This window comes from Stegostoma tigrinum, chromosome 1 (assembly GCF_030684315.1).
Source record: "Stegostoma tigrinum isolate sSteTig4 chromosome 1, sSteTig4.hap1, whole genome shotgun sequence".
Lineage (NCBI taxonomy): Eukaryota > Metazoa > Chordata > Chondrichthyes > Orectolobiformes > Stegostomatidae > Stegostoma > Stegostoma tigrinum.
Window position 1 is genome coordinate 122427373 of NC_081354.1, and position 27265 is coordinate 122454637.

General features: G+C 39.3%; 1 protein-coding gene across 9 annotated transcripts in view; it reads left to right on the forward strand.

Moving 5' to 3' along the window:
• Positions 1 to 27265, forward strand: part of pde4d (phosphodiesterase 4D, cAMP-specific) — a 1334021-nt gene that overhangs the window by 1073468 nt on the left and 233288 nt on the right. For all 9 annotated transcript variants that reach the window (XM_048534576.2, XM_059648315.1, XM_048534564.2 and 6 more), the window contains one exon: positions 1873 to 2064. In XM_048534576.2, the coding sequence (XP_048390533.1) occupies positions 1873 to 2064 (192 nt within the window). The remainder of the gene's footprint in view (positions 1 to 1872; positions 2065 to 27265) is intronic.

Genomic DNA, 27265 nt, shown 5'->3' on the forward strand with positions numbered 1-27265 from the left:
ATGTTTTACAGCTATTATTTGTTAAGAAAGGTTATGCAGATTCCAATAAGTGAATTTGCAGACCAGTTCACAATACGCCAAATACACAAAGCAGCACAATGCATGTACTTTAAGCAGATTTGACGTAAAACAAATAACAGCTTCTTGGTTTCACTGTGTCTCAATCTCATAGCATTGGCAAAATATTGCACTTGCCATGACTTTACTCTTTGCAGCACTTGAATCTTGAAATCTTTTTATCTGTCTGGTATGAAAGCAGACTGTTAGTCAAATAGAAATCTTTTGTCAGTTTTGTGCTTTTTTTTGAGAAATGATCTGCAGCATGCAGACAGTATCAGAAGGTTCTGTGGTTAGTTTGCCAGGTCACTTCTCCCTCCTTACTTGCATCCAATGTTGAGTGATGTTAAGAACACATTGTGCAAACGAAGAAAAAACATTAGTCTCTGCAAGCTTACGTGTTCACCTTCTGACTGTGTACATTTGCTGTCCCCTGAATCTCTACAACACTTTTTAAATCTCTCAAACAAATGTTTTGCAAATTTGTCGTCAAGTCCTCCTAACTGCTGAAGCAATATTTCAAAATCCGTAAATAATCATAACTTACACTGGGCAAAGATTTTGTGTGAGAATGAGAAGGCTAAACAGCTGCTCCCTCAGTCTGCATTTTAAGGGACACTGTGGCCCATGTCCTTCCAGTTAAAAATACTTGAAGATGAACCCGACCCCTCACAACAATTGGATGAGCTGACAGCTGTGCAATCCCAGCAATACTACCAGGACCACTGACTGAACTGCAGCCAATCCTGAGGGATACAGACTGAAAAGTAAATCTGGCTTGGAACATCAGAGAGTTTTGGGGGTAGGAGAGGAAAGGGGAGAGAGAGGGATGCGTGGGAGTACTGTGTTGCTGGGAACCTGGTTCAGAAGCCCATGCAAAGTGTCAAGTGAAGGGCTGATACTGGGCGACGAGAGCCTCAAAGAACATTTTGACTTTGCCCAATACTAACCCACACGATTACAGTCGCTGAACTTCACTCATGTGCCTCCCCTCTGCTGTGGCCAAAATACCTCCGGGGGATGGGGTGAGACCCCTAATGTCCTCAGGAGCTACAAGGGCATGACGACCACCCAACACTTCCTCCGCCTCCTGTAAAATTTCAGACAGCTTGGGATTAGAGAAGGAATTAGCCGCAAGGTCAGCCATTGGAATTTGTGTGTTCTTTGCCTTCAAACCCACTGGCAGGGTTGCATAAAATCTATAATAAAATCTATACCTTGCTATCTGACCCTTATTAATATGCCTCGAATGGGTGAACTTACGGTAATTCTGTAGGTGATGTAAACTTTTGAGGCACATTTGATTTACATCTCTGTTTCTGTGTCACCACTCTTTTAATAATATGAGAAGCCTAAATAAGTCTGTCATCCTCTTCTTGCGCGAACATTAACTATCACAAGTCTCACGCACCATAGCTGCATGCTTCAATTGCTATTGTAGATGTTAAAGAAAATTATACTACCAACTTCTTTTTCTTTTCCTTTCTTATTTCTTGCCTTTTGTTTTGCATCTGGTTTTCTTCTCCTCTCTACTGTGTTTCCCCCAACTTAATTCATATTTTCTTCTCAGCCTTTGCCCTGTTAGTTTCACTATCCTTTAAAGTTATTGGTTGTAATGGTGTCTGTCCTGTGCTCCCAGCTGCCCTGAACAATTAGTATTGTCCAATACGATAATAATTACAGAGTTGATTTGATAAAAGACATTGAACTGTTCAGTTTGTCTTGATTTAAGTGAAATGGTGGGATGGGCTTTATGGACTGAATGGTCTACATCTATTCCTGTTTGTTTCTTATTCGTACTTTTCTCCCTTTCAGTTTTGACGTGGACAATGGCACATCCTCAGGACGGAGTCCCTTAGATCCAATGACGAGCCCTGGCTCAGGGCTCATTCTACAGGCAAACTTTGTGCATAGTCAGCGGCGGGAGTCTTTCCTGTACCGATCTGACAGTGACTATGACCTCTCTCCAAAGTCTATGTCGAGGAACTCCTCCATTGCAAGTGATATGTAAGTAAAATGAGTATCTTCAGTTGTTGGACAAAAATTAAAATTCTCTGTGCCTCGATATCACCAAAGCGTATTTGTATTTTGTTGATGTTGAAATTATACATACTGCACCAATATTTTTCAGTTTGAAAACTGCAAACTTGATGGTTATAACATTGTTCTTTTTGTACTAATGAATGAGCATGAAGCTTTACCAGTCATTCAGTGTTTAATTATTTTAGCAGGTACACTAAATCATTTATTTTAAACTACTACCGGCCTTAAAAGCAATGTGTCGGTAACATAAAAGTACAAAGACAGTAACAGGTTAAATGAATGCGCAAAACCTTGGAAAATGAAGGTCAAAGTGCAGGTTATGGACCCATGATCCTAAAAAAGGATAGAACAAGGTATATTCTGGATGGTGAAAATCTAAAGAACCATGAAGGTTCTATGACATTTCGAGTCGTAGAGTTGTACTGCATGGAAACAGACCCTTTGGTTCAATTCGTCTTATGTTGACCAAATATCCTAAAGTAATTTAGTTTCATTTACCAACATTTGGCCCATATCCCCTTACCCCTTCCTAGTCATATACCCATCCAGATGCCTTTCAAATGTTGTAATTGTACCAGCTTCCACTACTCCCTCTGGCAGCTCATTCCATACCCGCACCACCCTGTACGTGAAAAGGTTGCCCCTTCGTCCCCTTTTAAATCTTTCCCCGCTCACCTTAAACCTACGCCCTCTAGTTTTGGACTCCGCCACCCCAGGGAAAAGACCTTAATTATTTACCCTATCTAAACCCTTCATGATTTGATTAAGAACACCCATCAGCCTCTGATGCTCCAGGAGAAAGGAAAGCCCCAGCGTATATAGCCTCTCCCTATCGCTCAAACACCCCAATGCTAGCAACATTCTTGTAAACCTTGTGTGAACCCTTTCAAAATTTGTGGGCTTCATACATAAAAATCATAGAAATGTGATCAATATTTAAGGAAATTTATCACAAAGCTAATAGTTAATTGAATGTTGTCTTTATAATGATCATTACGAATCTCTTAGATACTGACGTTTGAAAAGGTGTCTGAATTTCCAGTGACTGACTGGAATGATCACATGGGAAGATTTCAAATTTGTCATCTCTTGCTCTGACAAACAAGTTGAAAACAATCTTGTTGAAACAAAAATTACATCAGCAATTTATAGATTAAACTGCAGAAAACATCATCCAATTAACTAGTGAAGTTACTGAAAATCCCCCTTTTTGGTTCTACTATGTCCTATCCGTGATGCAAATACTTCAATCTTTAGGAACCTTTCCTATCCCAGCTTCCAATTTCTGGCCTAACTTTGACTGTGAATACTTCTTCCTTGAGTTAAAGCTTAGATGAATTTTCCTGCTCCATTTAGATCCTCATAACTGGTTCAAGGATATCTTTGAAAAGCCTGCACCCCCATGGCTATAGTCTGTATCCTATAGCCCAGTCACATGGCAATGTGACTTATGTAGCCCTTGAATCCAAGTAGAAACGCTCATTTGCAATGCTTTGGATTCCCAAATCTGAACTTGAAATCAGAGAGTTTAAAGTATAACCATCTACATAACTAGTATGCTTAATATCTCATACTGTCTTCTAGACCCAGAGATACCAGGCTTGGGGCGTAAAGGGAACTTTAGTTTGTGAGATGGGAATCTTGCCACTTCTACCTCCTTTATAAGCGATAACAAAGTGTGGACCCTGATGAAGGGTCTAGGCCCGAAACGTCAGCTTTTGTGCTCCTAAGATGCTGCTTGGCTTGCTGTGTTCATCCAGCTCCACACTTTGTTATCTTGGATTCTCCAGGATCTGCAGTTCCCATTATCTCTGATACACTTCTACCTCCTTTGCCTGAATTAAGCTCTGAGTGAGAAGGCCCAGTCGCCACCTTCCAGCCCTTCCACTAATTGAAGTGCATAAGTGGCTACTTAATGATCAGTTAATGGCTTCAATCTGCCTAGACTGCAATTATTTCAGCTTCAGAAGGGACTAAAAAAAGGCAGCCTGCCTGTTGGTTTCTAGTGCAGGCATGCTGTTTGTTGAAGGAATGGGGGATTGTTTGTAGGTTCCTTTAATTTGCACTAATCCTTTGATTTGCACAGTTAAGGGGTTGGACCTAGTACTGGGAGGTGACCACTGAAAGCACCCTGCTACATATGTCTGTGACTCCCTCGACCTCTCTTCCTGTGATCATATACATCATAAAACCCTCTCAAATAATGCTTTTCTTTCCCTTGGGCAATTTGCCATCCAAGGATTCCATGAGCCCTTTTGTGCCACAACATACAAAGTCTCCTCCATGGTATTGTTAATTTCTGAAGCTGCCAACCTCTGATTATTCTCATCATTGTGATATAATTATTACTATAAGGCCCTAAATCAGTTAGCTGATTGCCAGAAGACATGTTTGGTTTCCCAATCTTCAAAGGCCATTGTTGAATCCAAAACTCACCTGCTTCTGGATGTAGGCTTAAAAACTGGATGATCCTTGTGTAAAGAATGAGACCCAGACCTGGATCTCAGCCTGTCAGGGTTGGAATTATGAAACTCTAATGAAAGGAAAGGGTAAGAGAGGTTTTGAACTCTTGTTCGCAAATGATAATTGATAAATTGTTCACTTTAAATCTGACATTTTTAGATTTTTGCTAACCAGATGTATGAAAGGTTATGAGGCAAACACAAGTTTGTACAGTTGGGTCACATATCAGTTATAATCAAATTAAATGGTCAATATAGTGCAGCAGAATCATTAGAAGTATAAGTTTTGTTGTGAAATAAAAGGGCACAAAGATATCAAAAAATATTCAAAGGTAAAAATTTATGTAGGAGTTGACCATGAAAGACACTATTACAGCTTGCAACAGGAGAATATTTCTAGAACTGGACATGAGGATTATATTAATTAAGCTATTACTCAGCATAGACAGCAAAATGGTATAAACAATAGCTTAGCCATCGAAAGGAAGGCCTGGAAAGACATACGGCAACATGAAAGTAACATGCTGGTAACAGAAGAAATATCTGAATCATCCAACTGAAAAGAGTTAGCAGCAATCCTGATTGCATGAATGTTGCTGGAAAACAGGATCAGACAACGCTGGGAAAAGACAGATAAAGGGGCGGGGTGGAATTGTTTGTGTGGTGATGTCATTGGACTAGAAATCCAGAACCCCCGCTGCACACCATCCCCCTGCCCTGCTGCCACACACCATTCCACTCCCCCCCCCCCCCCCCCCGCCATTAATGGTGTGTGAAATTCACATCCCCAAATCGCAAATCATGAAAGTCTTTTTTTGAATAAAGGATCAAATGATGACCATGAAAGCATTACCAATTGTCATAAACCTTGTGCGCTCACTGATGACCTTAAAAGGAGGAGATTTGCCATCCTTCCCTTATCAGGTCTCTGTATATCTCAGACCCACGCTGTTATTGTTGGCTTTTAACTTCTCTATGGGCAATTAATGGTAGGCAATAAATGCAATAACCAGTGATCAACAAAAAAAAATTTTAATGCAGTTAATTCAAATGTAGTAATTGTAAGGGCAAGGAGCTAGTTCATGGAAGTAACTTTATTTGCATATGAAGTTGGTTGGAGCCCAAGCCAAAGTTAACAAGCTTTAGTACTGCCATGTCTAAATGAACTTTGATTCATTATAATTAATATAAATAATTGCAATAATGCATTGATATGATTTGTATAAAAGCTTTTATTTAAATAAATAGTTCCAAGAAATGTCAACTTTCAGAACCCAAAATATATTTAACTCTGTCAATACATGCCTAGAATATTGGTCAGACAAACTGATCAATACTTAAAACTTCAGTATGACATACTTGTGTCAACAGATTTAGGACATGCTTGATGTGTAAATCATTAACAGCTCCATTAAATAGTACACAAAGAAATATCCTACAAATGCAGTAAGAATTCAACTGTAGTAGCAAGTTCTGAGCTACAGCAAATCAATGAAGCAGCAAATTCCTTATTTGTGTTAGAATGATTCATTATGCACAATTGTAACTGTGTTTATGAATAAATCCATCACTCATGCTTCTTGTCAGTGCAATATATTTTATTAAATATGTTCAAGACACTGAACTGAAAGTGCTTTGTAGTGGATCAGACTTATCTATTTTTTTCCTGCAATGCACAGCTCACAGCATGTGTGCACAATTGTGACTGGTTCCCTTCCTAAATTTTGGTACTGGAAGAAGCCAGTGGGACCAGAGTCCAAACCATGGGGAAAAAAAACACATTGGTTCTCAAGCTTGGCTAAAATGGGCAGTATACAAACATAAGATCCAAACAGAACATTTCTTTTTTTATACAGCTAGGCTTTTATGCATGTAGTAGCAAATAAAGACATGAAACCAGTCGCAAATTATAATTTGGCATTGGTTTGATATCCTGGCAAATGTAAAAATATACACAAAAATTGTTTTACATTTAAATTTAGTGTAAATCAATTTTGGATATTATTGTCAATTTCAAGTGAATATTAGTGAAATAGAGTTAAAGTTAAAGTAAAACTTTAAATTGATTATCAAAGTCCACAATTTCATGTGACAAAGACCTACAAAGCTCGGTCTAGTCCTTTGGGCTTGGCAGAAATGTAGCTCATATATGTCACTTACAAAGATTTTAGATTTGCCTCATGTTTTATCAATGATAAAGCGTTGAGTAAAACATTCAGTAATTTAGATCCCTACGTATTCAGCTTAGATCGCAATTTTGGATCGTTTTCAACTGACTTACTGGCTGAAATAAGATGCTAAACTGAAAAGTATGTTTCACTTAGAGTGTAACTTTAGTCTTAGAAAACAATAAATTTTTCCAAAAAAACATATTCTAAGATACTTACACAATGACATATACGTATAAAGATTTTGGGTCTCGTGCAGGAATGGGAATGTTTAATTTCAGAGCATTGGTTTATTTGACATCCTTTATGAAATTATTAGACGATGCAGTGGCATGTAACCAATCTGTTATTTTTGAATCAGGATACCTTGTGGCATTATTAATCCAAACACTTATTTTAACTTCTTTTTCTGGTTACTGACCACATGACCAGCTTGCGAAGGTTCACTCAGAAGCAGCCTAATGAAAAATTGTCATAACAGACATTGCAGTCATGCAACTTCTAGATGTTGATGTGTTTCACACCGTTAGCTATAATGGGAAATAAAGTTAAATTAATTTGGCATTCTGAATGAATTAGTCCTGAATTGCATTCCAGCTTAAACGGATTTCACTTAATCCTGTAAAATTGCTGGAAAAACTCAATTCCCATGAAAGGTCTTTGGACCTGAAACATTAACTCTGTTTTCTGTCCCCCGATGCTGCCAAACCTGTTGTTTTTCCAGCAATTTGGTTTTGTTCCTGATTTCCAGCACCTGAAGTTCTTTCATCTTTTTGTTTACTGTTCTGGGGACATGGAGTTCAAATTATGCCATGGCAGATGTTTAAATTTGAACTCAATAAAAATCTGGAAATAAGAGTCTAATGATGACCAGAATCCCCCTCGTTCCCTATTTATTTCCGAATCCCCTTCCGCTCCCCCATTTCTGAAGAAGGGTCGAGGCCTGAAACGTCAGCTTTCCTGCTCCCCTGATGCTGCTTGGTCTGCTGTGTTCATCCAGCTCTACACCTTGTTATGTCAGGAAAAACCTATCTGGTTCACTAATGTCCTTCAAGGAAGCAAATTCGCTATCCTTGTCTGGTCTGGCCTACACGTGACTCCAGACCCACAGCAATGTGCTTGATACTTAACCATAAAAATTAGGGATAGCCAATGACGCCCACATTCTGTGGGGAAAAAAAAACACATTTATGAAGGCATAAAAACAAACTAACTCTGAACTCAAGGTATATGGCATTCATGTATATACGATGATAGATCTGAAAGGATTTTATACTAGAATTAGGTTTTATTGTCATCGGTGCTCAAGTACAGGGATACAGAAGTACAGTGAAAAATTTACAAAGTTGCCATGCGTGGTGCCATCTTCAGTTTTAAAAAAAAGGTACCAAGGTACAAGATTTTAGGTGCAGAGTAGAAAAATAAAGAAATAAGTTAAAAGTCAGACCTTACAGTTCTCCTTTGTGTAAAGTCAAAGAACTAAAAAATTACAGTCCTCCTTTAGCCATGGGCCTGCAGACACTGTGGGCATGCACTCCCCACTGTAAATCTCTTGCAGTAAATAATATTAAATTTATTATTGGAATTCGCTATAATAAGAAATACATTTTTTGAAGCTAATCAGAAGTACATGTGAGAGATGTTGAATAAAGATTCTTAATGCAGGATTGATCGATTTGTTCCTTCAGTCAGGCAAGCTTCTTATGATTGCCAGTTTGTGATAAAAGTATTACAATCAGAATAACGGAAGCAGATGTGAGCTCTGCACATGCCTACCTTCGTGCATCTGCAAACGTAAAGAACTAAACTTTAAAAATCTAATTGAAATCACAAACAGCTCTGACCCCTCATCACACCTCCCACATGCACACATTTCCCTTGTCCTATCCATGTTAAACAATGCCTCACTACCACATCCCGTAACTCCTCATACTCTTCAGATTGTGCTCTGCTAACCCCATGGCCCATCATTACTCTGCGTCAACAAAAACCTCCCTAACCCTTACGCCAGCTAATGTGCCAACTCATGGCAGCCCAGAATCTTGCCATTTCCACCATATGATCTTTACTGTCCATAACAACTCTGCAAGCATTCACCACGGCCAAAGCTCAAGATAAATGTTAACATACAATGAGGTTATGTGGCTATTAGTGACATCACAATTTCTGAAAATAAAACTCCTGGATTTTTCTTTTTAAAAACAAGCTTTCAATGCATTGGGTTACCTTCAACTAATCTCTTGTGAAATCCGAGAAGCGTGTGGATCTGTCCATCAAACTGCTAATTTAAGGAGGATCCCGCTTGTGAAAGTGATAGAAAACCGAAAGAACTGCAGACGTTGAAAATCAGAAAAGAAAACAGAAAATTACCAGAAAGGCTCAGCAGGTCTGGCAGCATCTGTGGAGAGAAATCAGAGTTACTGTTTCAAGTCCAGTCACCTTAATTCAGAACATGTTCTAAATCGGTGTTAGATTGGTGTGTGGTCTGTCACGTTAGGGTTAATATTTGGCTTACGGGCTTGTTGGGTCAAAGTGGTCTGGTCTATGTGACAGATGTCAGGCATCTGAGGAGCATATAGTTGGTGTGGAGTGACCACTGTGAATTGAGGTTTCAGTTCAATAGTTACCTTTGTTTTAGCATGGACTTCTACTCATTTTTTCTTTTCCTGGGTAACTGTTAAGTTAGTTGGGATCTTTTGAATTCTCTGAAATTAAAAAGCTGCTAAAAGCGTTCTGGATGCAGCAGAGTTACTTCTTGGAATTTTCAGTTCCCCAAGCAATTTCCTCAAATTCAAATATAAAATTGCATCAAATGAATCAAATATAGAATCCTGGTACTTATACCACATGACTTTTGTTTTCCTTTTAGTTCAGAGTTACATTTTAGACAGTGACTATCTCAATAAAATTTATTATGCTGAATTATTGGTACACTTAATGTGATAATTATGTTGACACATCAATATAGTCTACAGTTTTAACTATATTTTCAGTAAGATTCTTTTTGAAATGTGCCTTTCTAATTTCAATGTTAAGTCCAATAAAGGAAAAAATTTGCATGTTTTAATAACAGTTGACAAGCTCAAATAATCATCTGTCTGCAGGCTATATTTCTCAGTCATCTTAACATTTATCTTCAAATTAATATTTGTTCATGAATGATGCAGGTAGATTCACAACAGTTAAAAAGATTATCTCTTCAGAGTTTATACATCACGACAAATAGTTTTCCTTGATAATGTCTTGACATCCAATGCTATGTTTGGATTCCCGCAAGGTGCTGACGTACAGTTCCTATCTGTGTTGCACAAACAGCTGTTTGGCCATAGGAATATCTTGGCCAATAATTAATCCTGAAAGCCTGCTGCCAGCTTTCACTGCATGTCTTTGTAACAGTTTTTAAGGTAATTATTGTCCTCTTTGTTCTGTGAAGCTAATAGTAGTATCATAAACCCTGATGATATACTGAACATAACACACTATCGACGATGCCATATTTGTCATCTGTTGACACACCTGTATGTGATATAGGTTCATATTTCATGCTAGTCATTGAAAATTAAGTGGCACTTTTTATAAAGGAAATAAAACTAATCAACAGTTGATTCTGACTTCACAGTTTTATATAAATTCAAATATAAAATTGCACCAAATGAATCAAATATAAAATTCTGGTCCTTATGTCACATGATTTTTTTTTCCTTTTAGTTAATTAGGAACATTCTAATTAAATAAAATAGAAATGAGGATGCAAGAATGGTTATAACTTATAATGGGTGTGACAAACGTTATTACTTCTGGTTCAGAGAATATGTACACAGCGTTTGCAAGAAATGATTGTCGATCCATGTTGACCTTGAATTATGAGCATTTTGTCTTGCTTGGGAAAATTTAGGCCAACTTCCATTTAAAACTAGTCAAGTATATAAACATCATATTTTATCTTTTGGAATTATAAAACAAACATTATTACATTGTAAGCTGCTACAGCATACAGCTATTTACCCTCCTAATCTTTGCAGGAACCTCTCAATGTGGGGTTTATTTACAAATGTCAATAATTTTCAATATTCATTCAGTACTTGATCTCTGCGATTCACTTTATAATTTCACAATAGGTAGGTAGTACACTTCATGAGTATTTTTTCCCATATTACCGTAGTTGCTTTTCAGCAGTGCTCATGATTGTAACACTCACTTGTTCCGTTGATGCTTTAAGGTGACCTAATTCCCATATTTTTAACTTCATCAGAACCCCTTGCTTGAGTTACACTGTAGACAGTGACTATCTCAATAAAATTTATTATGCTGAATTATTGGTACACTTAATGTGATAATTATGTCGACACATCAATATAGTCTACAGTTTTATCTATATTTTCAGTAAGATTCTTTTTGAAATGTGCCTTTCTAGTTTCAATGTTAAGTCCAATAAAGGAAAAAATTTGCATGTTTTAATAAAAGTTAACAAGCTCAAATAATCATCTGTCTGCAGGCTATATTTCTCAGTCATCTTAACATTTATCTTCAAACATTAATATTATTTGTTCATGAATGATGCAGATAGATTCACAACAGTTAAAAAGATTATCTCTTCAGAGTTTATACATCGCGACAAATAGTTTTCCTTGATAATGTCTTGATATTTCATGTAGTTTGAACGCAGTTTATTTATATACTTGAGAATTTCTTGGACAAGGGTAAAACAGAAGTTCAGTGTCAAGAAGTAGATTGTCTAACATTGACATTTTAATTTACTGTTTTACTGGTGCTACATTGTGCCAGCAAATGTAACTTGTTTTCTATTGTTTGAAATGTTGTAATGCATCAGGGAGTCCCATCGTCCTCCAGCTGAAACTCTGTGATGCTGGTCTGCAGGTTTGACTCCCTTGTAAGTGATTTACAAATAGAACTCTGCCTGGTTTATTCCTCTGGTCTGCTCATGTGTGCCTCCAGGATTTAATGACGTTTGTGATGGATCTCTTAGTCTGCACGTGACGTGATTGTTTCATACCAGACCTTCTGTTCCAATAATTAAGGCTGCAAAATGTTGAAAGCTCTCAGTTGGATGACATTTTATTTGTGCTGTGTTCAGAACCAAAAGGGCACAAGTAGAAACCAAATTTATTGCTGATTAATAATTTAGTTTTCATCCCCACTCCAAAATTCAAATCTTAAAGCTCATGTCAAATATCAAAATTTTACATATCATTTTGTCTTCTGTTTTGAAATGATTTTTCTAAGAAAAAATCTTTTGTTACATTTGCAGCTTTAATTGAACATATTAATCATTTTGTTTGGTCAATTAGATATTGTTTTGTGAAGTGCTTAAAATTTAGTTCAATACCGTTGCCTTGTTTACACATAAAGTTCACTTGCAAGGATTGAAATAGACAGGTTTTGTTTTGATCTGCAGTAATATAGCATGTCTTGCTGAGGAACTTTTTCTTGCCTTCACTACAATTAAAAAAAACATTAAAATGCCTTTTGGGTGTCTTTTGTTTTTCCAACCTAAAAGTCTAGTCTTGTTTGACCTTTCCCATTCACGTATTCCCTGATTGCTCCCCAAATACTGAAAGCTATTGATTTGCTAACATGGGTGAAATTCACTTGGGAATGCCAAATGAGTTTGAGTTGACATCTCTTAATGTTTTTGGGATCCAGCAGCTGCAAATACCACAGAGTAAATGGTGACTGAAGAGCAAAATATTAATCTATTAATGAGGCCACTTGAAAGCAGGAGTATAATTATTTTTGTTCCTTGCAGAGTCCTGAGTATCTAGATTTCCTACTCCATAAGTGTAGATTTCTGCATAAAAAGATCAAAATCCTTTTTTTCTAAATCACAGGGCACTTGAAAACACAGATATTTGCATGCAGCAAAGATGCTCAGCCCTGACTGCCAGCAGGAAAATCAACACAGCTCCTCACTGTCATAATAAAACTAAAGTCTTTTGCACTAAATCCTTGGAAAAATCATTAATGCTCTCTCGCATTGATTAAAGTTACCAGCAAACATTTTGTTTATTAGGCTCACAGTAGCATTCATCACAGCTCTCCAAGGCCTGTGGAGAACCTAATGGAAAGAAATCCATTTTCAAGAGGGTGAACTTAACTTTAATTATGGTACCCAGTTGTGGATGTAAAATTAGAAACAGCTTCACGCTGTGGGATAATGCTCACCAGATGTTTAGGTGTTTTCATGTAGGATCCTTACTGCTGGCAGGTAAACCTTTCCATCATCAATTTGAGCCAGCCTTGAACTACATGCATTGCTCTCTGTGGGTAGAATTTTCTGCTGTGGTTGGTGGTGAGTTTGGAATCAGGAAAAGCAATTAATTAGGCAGGATGGTCAGCGACCTGAAGTTGGCCACCTTCCCACCTCTGCCTGAATAATTTCTGTGGCAAGGCCTGCAGCCAACCTTGCTAACTCACCACCAGCTGATGCCCTTTTAAGTGGTTAAATAATGATCTTTTAAGGGCCTCATCCAACTGCCTTGCTCTGCCATGGCAGCTGAAACCGTGCAGTCAGCTTATCACCTCGGGGGCATGTCCTTTCATGCAAAGCGCTCACTACTTTGAAGAAATGGACCACAAAAGCAGTAACCCACTGGGAGCCCCTTTCCTGCCCTAGCTACTGACCACCCAATGCCCTCTTCCTTGCTTCCACATTACACACCTGTAGCTGTGGGTGCCTTGGAAATTGTACAGCAATGACCTCGCTGTGGCACTGCTGAGGTCAAGAGAAGTCAGCCTCTGATTGGCCAGCAAGCCTCAGTAGGCAGGATTTTAGCCCCAGGGCCTTAATTTTAGAGGGAAGTCCTGCCTTTGGCCTGTTCGACAGATCTTCACTTTTTGCCTTCTTTCTGGTTGGCAGGTGAGGTCCCAACACGTCAGCAAAACCCATTTGCTATCACTTTAATTAGGCACATGAAATGAAACATGTCATTGTAGCCTGTAAAATTCCAACATGACTACCAAAACATGAGTAATTTCAAATAGCATCATTATAGACATAAAACCAGTCTTGTGTGCCTATCAATAGTTATGGATATTGTTACACAAGATAAAAATAACGTTCCTATTTTTGGCCCCAGAGTCAAATTGGGCATTTCAGGCCCGTTGTGCAGTAGAGTCAGGAGTCAAATAATTCCTTCTTCATTTTTACTTCATCAATGGGAATTACAATATTCAAATATTGTCATATATCTGTTCATATGAAATTCCTTTACCTGGAATTTCAGCAGATGTTAAATTGTTTAGAAATAAAACTAACGTAAATCAATGAATAACTTGATTTCAAGTCTCAGAATAATATTTATTGATATGCTCTTAAGTCTTATGAGAACACTATTGTCCTTGCAATCACTCTGGTTAACATTGTCATAACTTTCATTTTCCACCTCTTTAGACACTATTCCCATTGGGATATCAAGCTGACTAACTGCTTGTACTTTTGTTGTTGGCACATTTAGGCAATGTGTAAAAAAACAGAAGTTTCTGGAAAAGCTCAGCAGGTCTGGTAGCATCTGTGGGGGGGAGGGAAGAAAAATCCAAGTTAATGTTTCGGGGTCCGGTGACCCTTCCTCAGAACTCTGATTTATTTTTCATGGATGCTGTCAGACCTGCTGAGGTTTTTCCAGCAACTTCCACTTTTGTTCCTGACTTGTAGCATCCATAGTTTTTATTAGACAATGTGTGTCTGATTGGTGGCATACAAAGGAACATATTCTTAATTATTGCATCTACTGACCAATGTCTTATTCTTTAGCTTAACCAATGGAAAGCATGGTTATCGTGGTTTTCTGCCATATTTACCTGAACTGGTATATCTAACAACTCACAACCGTAGCAAAGCCACCCAACAATTGCAATAAACACTGAAAGGGTCAAGAATAAACATGATTCTATCGGCTTCTACAAAAGGAAAAGATAAATTAACACTTCAGTTGTAGGGTTTTCAGAGCAGCGCTACCACTTCTAGAGCACATAAGAACAGAGATAAGTCATTCAATCTCTTTTGAACCCGTGGATCATGGCTTTCAATATATAACTCCTGATGTTCCTGCTTAAATTCTGTAACCCTTAAAGCACTTAATAAGTAGAAATTTAACCATCTCAGTTTGGACATTTTTAGTTGCTATTTTTAGGTGGACACAATATCATGTTTCCCTTCAATTTCATTTGTGCTAATGATAACAACTCCATCTTCTCTAACTTAACCTCTGAGCTAAAATCCTGTGTATCGTAAATCTCCTCTACCTCCCCTCAAGTATTATTACATCTTTTCAAAAATTAAAGTTCAGGATTATGCACAATGCTGTACATACGGCCTAATCAAAGTTTTATAATGATTCACAATGTATAGAAACGATTTAGATGAGTAATACCCCCAAGTTTGCGGATAACACAAAGCTGGTGGGATGATGAGCTGTGAGAATGATGCAGAGATGCTTCAGTGTGATTTGGACAAGTTAGGTGAGAGGGCAAATGCATGGCAGATAAAGTACAATGTAGATAGTTGTGAGGTTATCCATTTTGGTATCAAAAACAGGAAGGCAGATTATTATCTCAATGGCAATAGATTGAAAAATGGGGAGATGCAATAGGGCCAGGGTGTTCTTGTACATCATTCACTGAAGGTAAGCATGCAGGTGCAATAGGTGGTTAATGAAGGAAAATGGTATATTGGCTTTCATAGCAAGAGGTTTTGAGTACAGGAGCCAGGATGTCTTGCAATTGTGCAGGGCTTTGTTGAAACTACACCTGAAATATTGTGTGCAGTTTTCGTCTCATTATCTGAGGACGGTTGTTCTGTCAATGGAGGGCATGCAGTGAAGCTTTAGCAGACTGATTCCTGGGATGGCAGAACTGATGTAAGAAGAGAGACTAGATGGATAAGAAATATCCATTAGAGGAATGGGGTGGGGGGGGAAGTCTCATAGAAACTGATAAAAATTCTAATAGTACTAGACAGGGTAAACATAGGAATGGTGTTCCTTATGACTGCTGAGTGCAGAACCAGATGTCACAGTTTCAGGATGCAGGGTAGGCCATGTAGAACTGAAGGTTTTTAACTGAGAAATTTCTGCACCCAAACAGTGGTGAGCCTGTGGAATTCTCACCACAGAAAATGGTTAAGGCTAAAACATCGACTGTTTTCAAGAAGAAGTTAGATACAGCCCTTGGGAATCAAAGCGCACATGAATGTAGCAACACCTCCCGGGTTCTATCCGAGAGCCACAGTGCCTTCCTTCTTCTCCAATGTGTTTAGCTTCTGTTTGTCAATGAGCAGGGCAGTTCCAGAATGCCAGTGCTCGTCCAGGAAGCCAACTCTCTAAAACACTGCAGATGTAAAGGATGCCAGTGTTTTGGTGGATATATGGGCAGTGGTGAACTCTTCTGGGAATGACACTTGGTAAAGAGGGGTTAGAAGTGGACATGACAGATGCTGTAGGAGTGGGGAAGGTAATTAATGTGAAAAATTTGACAATAAGAACCCTTGTTAGGCCACCACAGGAAACTTACCCAAAACTGATACAGCTTGGCCTTAGCCAAAAAAATAAGATTCAGCCCAAGGTGGTTACAAAAAGATTGTATTCCATCTGTCATATTTTGCCCCAATGTGAGAAAATGTGAAATTGTCCATTTTGGCTGTAAAAATGAAAAAGTAGCATATCATCTAAATCGTGAGAGTTTGCAGAACTCTGAGATGCAGAGAGATCTGAGCATCCTTGTGCATGCCTCACAAAAAATTAACATTCTAGTACAATCAGTAATTAGGAAAGCTGTTAGAATGTTATCTATTGTAAGAGGAGATGAATACAAAAAAAAGTTATTCTTCAGTTATATAGGGCCCTGGGAAGATTATGCCTACAGTATGGTGTACAGTGTTGGTCGCCTTATTTAGGGAAGGATGCGGATGTTTTGGAGGCAGTTCAGAAAAGGCGTAATACCCAGACTAGACGGGTTGTCTTATGAGAAAAAGTTGTACGGGCTAGGCTTCTATCCTGTTGAGGTTTACAAGTGTAAAAGACAAATCCAAGGCGACCAGATGAGGACAATGCTTTGATGTATTCTATGTGGACTTCATCAAGGATTTTGTTAGCATCCTATGTGGGAGTCAGAAAGGTAAGAGCCCACAGGCTGCAAGGAATTCTGCCAGATTGGATCCACAGTGGCTGCATGGCAGGAAGCAGAAGGTGATGACTGAAGGTATTTTTCAGACTGGAAGACTGGAGTCCCACAGGAATCAGGGTTGGAGCTCTTGCTGTTTGTGGTTTCCATAAATGATTAAAACTTGAATGTTGGAGGGTTGATCAGTAAGTTTGCAGATGTTACAACACTTGGTGGTATGGTAAGTAGTGAGGAGGATTGCCTTCGACTACTGGAGAATGTTAGATGGTCAAAAATGCTGATCAGTGGCAAATGGAATTCAATCCAGATAAATGTGATTTGATGCACTTGAACAGGACAAACAAGGCAAGCGGTGAATGGTAAGATCGTGGGAAATACTGAGGATCAGAGGGACTTTGGTGCGTATGTACACTGTTCCCCTAAGGTATCAAGACAGGTGGATAATGTGGTTAAGAAGGTACACCTGCCTCTAGTAGGGTTTAAGAGCAGGGAGATTATTGCTGGAATTGTATAAAGTATTTGTTAGGCCACAGCTAGAGTATTGTGCACAGTTCTGGAATTCACATTACAGGAGGGATGTGATAGCACCAGAAAGGGTCAGGTGGAGATTTGCCATAACGTTGCCTGGGCTGGAGATCTTCAGTTACGAAGAGAACTTGGATAAATATCTCCATAAACTCTTGCCATTGGTACTCCACCATCGTCTATGCTAGGTTTCACTTCTCCTTCCAATGAACTCTGGCCAGCTCCTCCTTCCTGTCTTTGTAATCACCTTTTACATAATTGTAATGCCATGACATCTGATTCAGCCTTCTCCCTCTCAAACTGCAGGCTGAATTCTGTCATGGTACTGACCTCTGAGGGTTCCTTCATCTTAAGCTCCCTGACCAAGTTTGCCTCATCACACATCACCAAATCCAGAATTGCTTGTTCCCTAGTGGGCTCTACCACAAGCTGCTCCAAAAACCCATCTTGTGGACGTTCCACAAATCCCTTTTCTTGAGGTCTGATAATTTCCTGAATTACCCATTGAAGCCTTCCATTGTTATTGTATTAGTGCCTTTCTTACATGTCTTTTCTCTCGCCTGATTGACTGACTTTCTTCCCCATATCCTGACCACCACTAGGAGGCCTGTACGTAATGTTTTAATGAGTGTCTGTAGCTCGGTTGTGGTTGGTTTGTCAAACTGACAGTTTACATGCCCACATTTTGTCTCCTTTCAAGCTGACATTGTCAGTGCTGCATAGCTTCCATTGAAGTGCTGTTGTCCTGTTCCACTCTGAATTTATATGGCCTGCTCTGTCATGGTGGGCAGTCTTGTTTCCAGAAACAAGATTCGATACTTTCCAAATCTATATCACTTCTTGTTGATTTAATTTCATTTCTTACTAATGAGATAAGCCTGCTGGCTCTGTCTATCTGTCTGTCCTTTTGCTAGGACATGTAACTTTGGGTATTTTGTTCCCAGCCCTGATCCCCTAACAGCCATGTCTCTGATACACCAAACATCATACCTGCCAATTTCAATCTGCACTATTGTTGTTTTTTGTCTTTTTTCAAATACTAAGTTCATTTAAGTACAACATTCCTCAGCTTTAAGTTGACTGCCCCCTTCTCGTAGCTGTCCCCTTATCTGCTGTGCTGAAGTTCGATTCCCAGCCCTTAACCATACTGTCTGTCCTAGCACTTGTTCTGGAAACCTTAATAACTTCTGCTGAGCCCTTACCCCCATTTAGCTTGTTCCATCATCTTCCATCCACCTGACCACCCCCAGGCACTATGTAGTTTAAAGCCCAATCTCCATCCCCAGTTATGCAATTCACCTGGACTCTGTCCTAGCATGATTCAGGTGGAGCCCATTCCTTTGGAACAGCTCCCTACTTCCCTTTTACTGGTTCCAATGTCCTATGAATTCAAACCCATTTCTCCCATAGCAATCTTTGAGCCATGCCCTTACCTCTTTAACCTTGTTTGTGCCGATTTGCTCATGGCTCAAGTAGTAATCTAGAGCTTATTACCTTTTTGGTATTCTTTTGTTAATTTAGCCCCTAGCACTCATATTTCTTCAGCAGAACCTTTTTCCTCTTTCTTACATGAACCATAACAACTGGATCTCCCTCCTCCCACTCCAAGTTCCTCTGCAGCCCAAATGAGGTATCTTGAACTTGGGTATCAGACTAACAACACAGCCTTTGGATCTGTTGATCCTGACCACAATGTCTATTCCCCTAACTATACTATCTCCAATTACAACCACGTTTCCCTTTTCTCCTTCCTCTTGAATGGCTCCCTGTACCAGAGTGCCATGGTCTGTTTGCTCATCTTTCCTACAGTCCCCTGCTCTCATCCACACAGGAAGCAAGAATCTCCAACCTGTTGGACAGGCTGAGGTTCTTTCAGCACTGCCTCCCAGATCCCTGTATCTACCTCACAGGTGGTCACAGCCTCCAGTCCCTGACCACAGACTGAATTTGAGTAGTTAATCTAAGGGATGTGATGTCCTCCTGAAACACAGCATCTTGGTAACTCCATCCCTTCCTGATGTATTGTAGTGTTCAAAGCTTAGATTCCAGCTAATCAACTCTGAGGCTGTGTTCCTCAAGCAATCGACACTTGCTACAGATGTGCCCACTAACAACTGTTTCAGGGTCCACTAACTCCTACAGCATGCAGTTACAGTACTGCCTGGCCCAGCATCCCTATTTTAATTACTTAGTTCTTAATTTGTGTTTTTGAAAAATTCCTACTAATCTTTAGTTTGTTGCCTGTAAACATTTCCCCTGTTTACCTTCAACCAGAAAGTAAGCTATATAAGATAGACAAAATAGTAGCTGTTACCAACCAATGAACTTACCTGTATTTACTCATTTACTTATTAGACAGAGTCTTGATCGGCGCAGGCTTGGAGGGCCGAAGGGCCTGCTCCTGTGCAGTAGGTTTCTTTGTTTCTTTACTTGAGGTGTCACTGTTTTGTACTTGGCCCCTGATCTTAGGTTTCAATTTGTCCTGCTAAAAAAAAAACTTAGAAACTATGAGCCAGAAAAAAAATGGAAAAGCACCTCTTCCCCTCTACACTGAATTCCCATGCTGCCTCCACATCTTCTGAATTATACACTCACTTGGGCTGTCTCTCACTCTGGATGTGACCTCTCCTTCCTAACCCTACTTACTTCCAAACAAAGCTTACAGATCGTATGAATTTTTGTTTGCGATAGTACAGTAGTGTTTTGCAAGCTGTGTTCATTGTTTACAAGGTTAACACCATAATTGTGTGCATTTTACAAATAAGGCACTTTCAACATTCCTTTTTTTAAAATCCAAACATTAAAAAGACTTGAACATGTATTTGTCATTGACTTTTTTTGATTGTCTTTATTTTGACAAAATCTTTAGCATTGCCTTGGACCAATTTCCCAAGCCAAGCAGTGCAGTATGATCAAACCGCACTATAAGTTCACAAGCTTTGTTAAGACACCCCCACCGTGCAGTTCAAGTTTGCAGGTTTGCATTAAATCAGATTCTCACATTATCAGGTCCGTTCGCATTCACAATATTTATTGAAGAGAAAATGACAAGTAAGACAGATAAGACTACACGTAAGGGCCTGTTTCCACACTGTAGGGAATCTAATAATAAAATAATAATAAATGATCGGCAACATCAAAGGGACATTATTGTTGAAAGTGAACCAATGCCTAACGCATTAGCCATGATATTTCTGTAAGGCAATCTGTTGTGCAGAGGAACATAACTAGCTTTAGTATTTCTTGCCAATGTTAATTTATTGTCTAATATTCAAAGAATGTAGCTTATAGATATATGAAATCAGGTTTAAGAAAAAGTTAATTTTCAAACGGAAAGCATAAAGTTGCCGTAGTCGTACCAGACCATAGCACTGCTCTCCCATTGGAGAGAGATGAGTTGTGGTGGTTTAACCTGAGAGTCACCACATCTCTGGCGAGGGGAGAGGTTGAGAAGAAGAGTCCTTCTTGGTATCCTCAGTCAGTACTGGAATTGAACCCATGTTGTTGGTGTCATTCTACATTACAAATTAGCTGTGTAACACAATCAGAAACAGCCCATTTAGGACAGTAATACACATTGAACAAGTTCATGAGCAAAGCAACGTCAAATAAATGCAAAATTTAAGGTGAGTTGCAATGTCTTTGGGAAAACAAATAGAATCCTTACAGTGTGGAAGTATTCGGCCCAGAAAGTTCACGCTGACCCTCCAAAGGGCATCCCAGCCAAACCCCCCTCCCCCCGGCCCTGTCTCTGTAACCCCACAGTTACCATGGCTAACCCACCTAGCTGCATGTTTGGTCTGTGGGAGGAAACCTACACAGACACAGGGAGAGTGTTCAAACTCTAACAGACAGTTACCTGAGGGTGGAATCGAACCCAGGTCCCTGGTGTTTTGAAGCAACAGTTCCAATCACTGAGCCACTGTGCCAACCACAATGGCATTGTAGGCAATTATTTTGGGGCAGCACGGTGGCTCAGTGGTTAGCACTGCAGCCTCACAGCACCAGGGATCTGGCTTCAATTCCAGCCTTGGGCAACAGTCTGTGTGGAGTTTGCACATTCTCCCAGTGTCTGCGTGGGTTTCTTCCAGGTGCTCCGGTTTCCTCCCCCAGTCCAAAGATGTGCAGGCTAGGTGGATTGGCAATGCTAAATTGCCTGTAGTGTTCAGGGGTGTGAGGGTTATAGGGGGGATGGGTCTGGGTGGGATGTATCAAGGGGCAGTGTGGACTTGTTGGGCCGAAGGGCCTGTTTCCACACTGTAGGTAATCTAATCATAACAGAGAAGAATGTTGTGTTTATTTCTTTGGAACTTCAAAATTCTTTTTGGAATAGCCACCAATAGTGACAAAATCCTCTTTAAATATTTAAACCGCAAAAACTAAGTTCTGTAACTTTACTTTTCATTCATTTTCCCTGTGGTACCCAGTGAGATGAGTATTACATATGTCTACTTGAGATTGTTTTCATGATTCTGTCCCTGTTGATAGGATTAATCGTCATCAGAGACCCAGGTTGGTTTCACGGAGATCCGAACCAGTGCTCACATTTGTGGTAGGAAAGTAAGTGAATGTAGTAGTTCTCCCTTATCATAAACACTAATACTGACTCAACTCTCAGCTAACTCCCTTGAAACCAAACACTGTTATCTTTAACTAAATGGTTCACCTGACTATTTTGCAGAGAAGTGAGGAAATGTTTATATGACCAGTTGAAATCACCCTGCCCTTTCCCTTCCTTATTGCCAAATTATTAGTGTTTCAGATGTTCCATAAAGTCTGAATCATAAACTGGATAGAGTTAGTCACATACTTTTAATGAGCTTATACCCGTGAAAGTCTTAATCGCTTTGACAAGCAATGTTTAGAAATGTCTCAGCAAATGTTGCCATTTCTGAGTCATTATCATCACTAACCTCACTTACAAAGATGTGTTGTATTGGATTTGAAACGTTAACATTCTGTTTTTATTTCAGAACTCCAATGTCTGCAGTATTTTGCTTTAATTATCATTACTGATCCCATTTTGAATTTAAGATTCTTCTAGCTTTATATTTGGAACGTGGGAAAACTTTGTTTTACAGGTCATAATGGACTTCTTAGGCTACTGCTAAATATATTTTCTTAAAAATTATATCAGAAAAGCTTATTGTTTTCTAAGTTCTCCCTAGATCATAGGTTTCCAGGCCTGTGCAATTGCATAGATATAGAATCATAAAAAGTTAATTTATCATACCTATATCAGTGCTGATTCTGTAACTGGAACCATCTACTCGAGTTTCAATTTTCCTGTGTACATTTATATTCTTCCTTTAGAACTCCCTTTTAATGCTAATCTCCTCTTCAATAACTACTAGAGGTAAAGTATGCAAGTGACTACAAATATTTTCAGAGCTCTGCCACAACAGGCAAATTTGGAATTAACTGAGGAATTAACGTTTGGTTCATTGACTAGATGTTTCAGACACTGCTAGATGCTACAGTTACATCTTTTAAATCTGTTCATATAATGTGAGCTTCACTGGTTTCACCTGTTCCACATTGCTCCTGGAAAAGGTGATGAACTGCCCACTGCTGTCCTTGGGATGTAGGAACATCCACAGGGCTGTTAGGAAAGGAATCCCTGGATTTTAACCCAGTGATGAACCAACAATAAAGTTATAAATCAGGATGGTTTGTGGCTTGGAGGGAATCTGTACATTGTGACCTTCCTTTGAGGTTGTAGAGATCATGACGTTCAAGGGTACTGTTGAAAGAGCCTTGGTGAATTGTTGTAGTGCACCTATTAGATGATACACATTCTACCATTTAGGTATCGGTGGTGAACAGAGTAAGTGTAGAGGCTGACACACGGGTGTGCCAATTACCCGTGATTAATTATGGATGTGCCAAGCCTCTGAAGTATTATAGAAGGCTGCACTCATCCAGGGAGGTAGAAGGTATTCCGTCACACCCCTGACTTGTGCCTTGTGGATACAGTTACTTTCTGGGGAAGTCACAACTTGTGAACTACTCTTGTAGGCACTGTACTTTCATGGGCATTCCATTTTCAGTTTAGAATCAAAAACAGACATTGCTGGAAGATCTCAGCAGGCCTGGTGCCACCTGTGGAGAGAAATTGCAATTAACGCTTTAGGTCCAGTGATCCTCCTTCAGAACAGGACTCAAACGTTAACTCTGATTTCTCTCCACGGAAACTGCCAGACCTGCTGAGATTCTCTAGCAATTCCTGTTTTTGTTTCAGATTTCTGTCTGTAGCTCTTTTGTTCTTTTTCTTGTCTCGTGTAAACCTCAGGATGTTGAGGACGCAGGCTCCAAGGGGCGGTGGTTAAATTTTGTCATTGGGAATGGTCCTTGACTGACACAATATTGTTGACCAGCTACAGCCCAAGCCTAGATGTTGTCCAGGACTTGGTTCACTATAAGGAGTTGTGAATCGTACTGAACATTGTGCACTCATCAATGAATTGACCTTGGGGTGAAGGTAAGGTCATTGATGAAGCAGTTGAAAATAGTTACATAACCTGAATTTTACAGGACATTAGCCTGAGGAACTCGTGCAGTGGTATCCCGGAATTGAGATGATTAGTTCCTGGAGCAGAGATTGTGTATCTAAAATTGATAAGTCATGATTTGAGGAAGAAACTATGAACAAGTGTCAGTGGCATCAAAACCAGGATTTCCAGCTTCTGGCAAACCAATGAGTTATTTCAGAACAACATCAAGTTTTCTTCAACTTGATATTATTTCTGTTGAGATCTCAAGCTAACATTATATCAAAAAAAAATCTGAACCTACTCTAGAGTTAAAGGGACAAATTACCTTTGTGTGGGATAATTTAATATGAAATACTTTGACTTGATGACATCAAAGTTATTTGTCATTTTCATCACAACATATTTCATGCATTTACAATTTACGTTAGTTCAGTATATAAAAACTATTTAATTAATGAGAGCCCATTCAAAGCAGTTAAATGCCCTAAGCATTTAATGCATTATAAAACCAAGCATTGACATTCATAATATTACATTTAAAGACGTCGAAATAATCCTTTAACCTCTTTGAACTGCGAGTTAAATTGTGAGCTTGTAGCTTCTTCCCACCCCCCACCCCAAGTCCCATAATAACGCCAAATTTTGGAAATTGATCAAGCAGTAATGACACTATACTGACAGCAAAAAAGCTAAAGAACCGTAGATGCTGTATTCAGAAACGAAAACAAAAAGTTGCTGGAAAAGCTTCAGCAGATCTGTCAGCATCTGTGGGGAGAAAGAACAAGCGTTCTGAAGATGGGTCACTGGACCTGAAACATTAACCCTGCTTTCTTTGCCCAACCTGCTGAGCTTTTCAAGCAATTTCTGTTTAATATGAAATACTCTGACTTGATGACATCAAAGTTATTTGTCATTTTCATCACAACATATTTCATGCATTGCTGCATTTTGACATAATCATATATTAAACAAAAGAAGCACATTTACCACATAATCTTTCCAAAAGATTGAGCCCCTTTAACAGTTATTTCATGAAAACACTATCAAGTAAAGCTACTGTTCCAGATAAGTACAATTTACATGTTCATTTCCTCTACTCATGGGAACTTGCCAGATTGGCACTAACCTTTCACTTATTTAGGGTGAATTATGAAATTCACTTCTTCACATGGGTTGCCGGGTCAGGCTGTTTAAAACATCGTGGTTATCTGAGACTTTGTCTCAGTAGTTTTATTAAATTTTGAGAGCATAATCCCTCACACCTCATTCCCCAATATACTTCTGTATGAAGTTTATGGCAAATCTTATCAACCCATGCTGCTCATCCAGCTATATGCCCGTGCCACCTCCCACAATACTAGGAGCTTGAGAACCATGGTGAAATGAAACAAAATTAAACTAGTGTCATAAAGATATACAGCACAGAAACAGACCCTTCAGTCCAACCCTTCCATGCTGACCAGATATCCTAAATTAATCTAATTGCATTTGCCAGCATTTGGCCCATATTCCTGCAAACCCTTTCTATTCATACACCCATCCAGATGCCTTTTAAATGTTGTAATTGTACCAGCCTCCAACACTTTCTCTGGCAGCTCATTCCATACATGCACCACCCTCTGCCTGAAACAGTTGCCCCTTGGGTCCCTTTTAAATCTTTCCCCTCTTGCCTTAAACCTATGCCCTATAGTTCTTGACTTGTCCACCCCAAGGAAGGACTTTGTCTAATTGCCCTATTCATAATCCATCATGATTTTATGGGTCTCAGTAAGGTCATCCCTCAGCCTCTGACTCTGCAGAGAAAATGACCCAATCTATTCAGTCTCTCCCTGTAGCTCAAATCCTCCAATCCTGGCAACATGCTTGTAAATCTTTTCTGTACCCTTTCAAGTTTCACAACATCCTTCCTATAGCAGGGTGACAAGAAATGCTCTCAATATGCCAAATGTGGCCCAACAAATGTCCTATACAGCTGCAACATGACCTCACAATTCCTATACTCACTGACCAATAAAGGCAAGCATACCAAATGCCATCTTCACAATCCTGTCAACCTGCAACTCCACTTTCAAGGAAATATGAACCTGCATTCCAAGGTGTCTTTGTTCAGCAACACTTCCCAGGATCTTACCATTAACTGTATAAGTCCTGGACTGATTTGGCTTTCCAAAATGCTGCACCTCTCATTTATCTAAAGTAAACTCCATCTACTTCTCTTTGGCCCATTGACGCATCTGACCAAGATCCTGTTGTACTCTGAGGTAACCTTCTTCACTGTCCACTACACCTCCAATTTTGGTGTCATCTGCAAACTACTGACCAGACCACCCGTGTTTACATCCAAATCATTTATATAAATGACGAAAAGCAGTGAACCCAGCACAGTGTCTTGTGGCACACGGCTAGTCACAGGCCTCCAGCCTGAAAAGCAGCCCTGCACCACTACCTTCTGTCTTCTATCTTTAAGCCAGTTCTGTACCCAGTGGCTGGTTCTCCCTGTATTCCATGTGATCTAACCTTGCTCACCAGCCTAAATTCTAAGTAACTATTAATTAGTTCAGTATATAAAAACTATTTAATTAATGAGAGCCCATTCAAAGCAGGTAAATGCCCTAAGCATTTAATCCATTATAAAACAAAGCATTTATATTCATTATATTGCATTAAAGATGTCTAAATAATCCTTTAACCTCTTTGAACTGCCAGTTAAATTGTGAGCTTGTAGCTTCTTCCCACCCCCCCACCCCAAGTCCCATAATAACGCTAAATTTTGGAAATTGATCAAGCAGTAATGACACTATACTGACAGCAAAAAAGCTAAAGAACTGTTGATGCTGTATTCAGAAACGAAAACAAAAAGTTGCTGGAAAAGCTTCAGCAGATCTGTCAGCATCTGTGGGGAGAAAGAACAAGCGTTCTGAAGATGGGTCACTGGATCTGAAACATTAACCCTGCTTTCTTTGCCCAACCTGCTGAGCTTTTCCAGCACAATTTCTGTTTTTTTGGATATAATGGCAGCAGTTAGGGTTTCCCAAAGCATGTACAGGTTTTATTTTAATCTGGCAGCCAGGGAAAACAGGATTAATTTTAAAACTTTTGGAAAGGGCCTTTCAATAACTTATCAGCTCAGTGGTTCTACATACACATTCTGCCTTTTATAAATGTTTACATCTCCATCATCCGGTAGTGGAGCATCCACAGTGCGTTGATACCAATTCTCAAGTGAAACTTGAGTTGATGTGTCTCCTGCACAGAGTTTAAATGACCAAGCTAATTTGTGATTTGTGCTTGTATACTTCATGCCCTTCCCACTTCCTGCCGTCAATGAAAATGTGATCTAGAGGCAGGGATTGCAGATCCAGATTCCATCCACCAATTT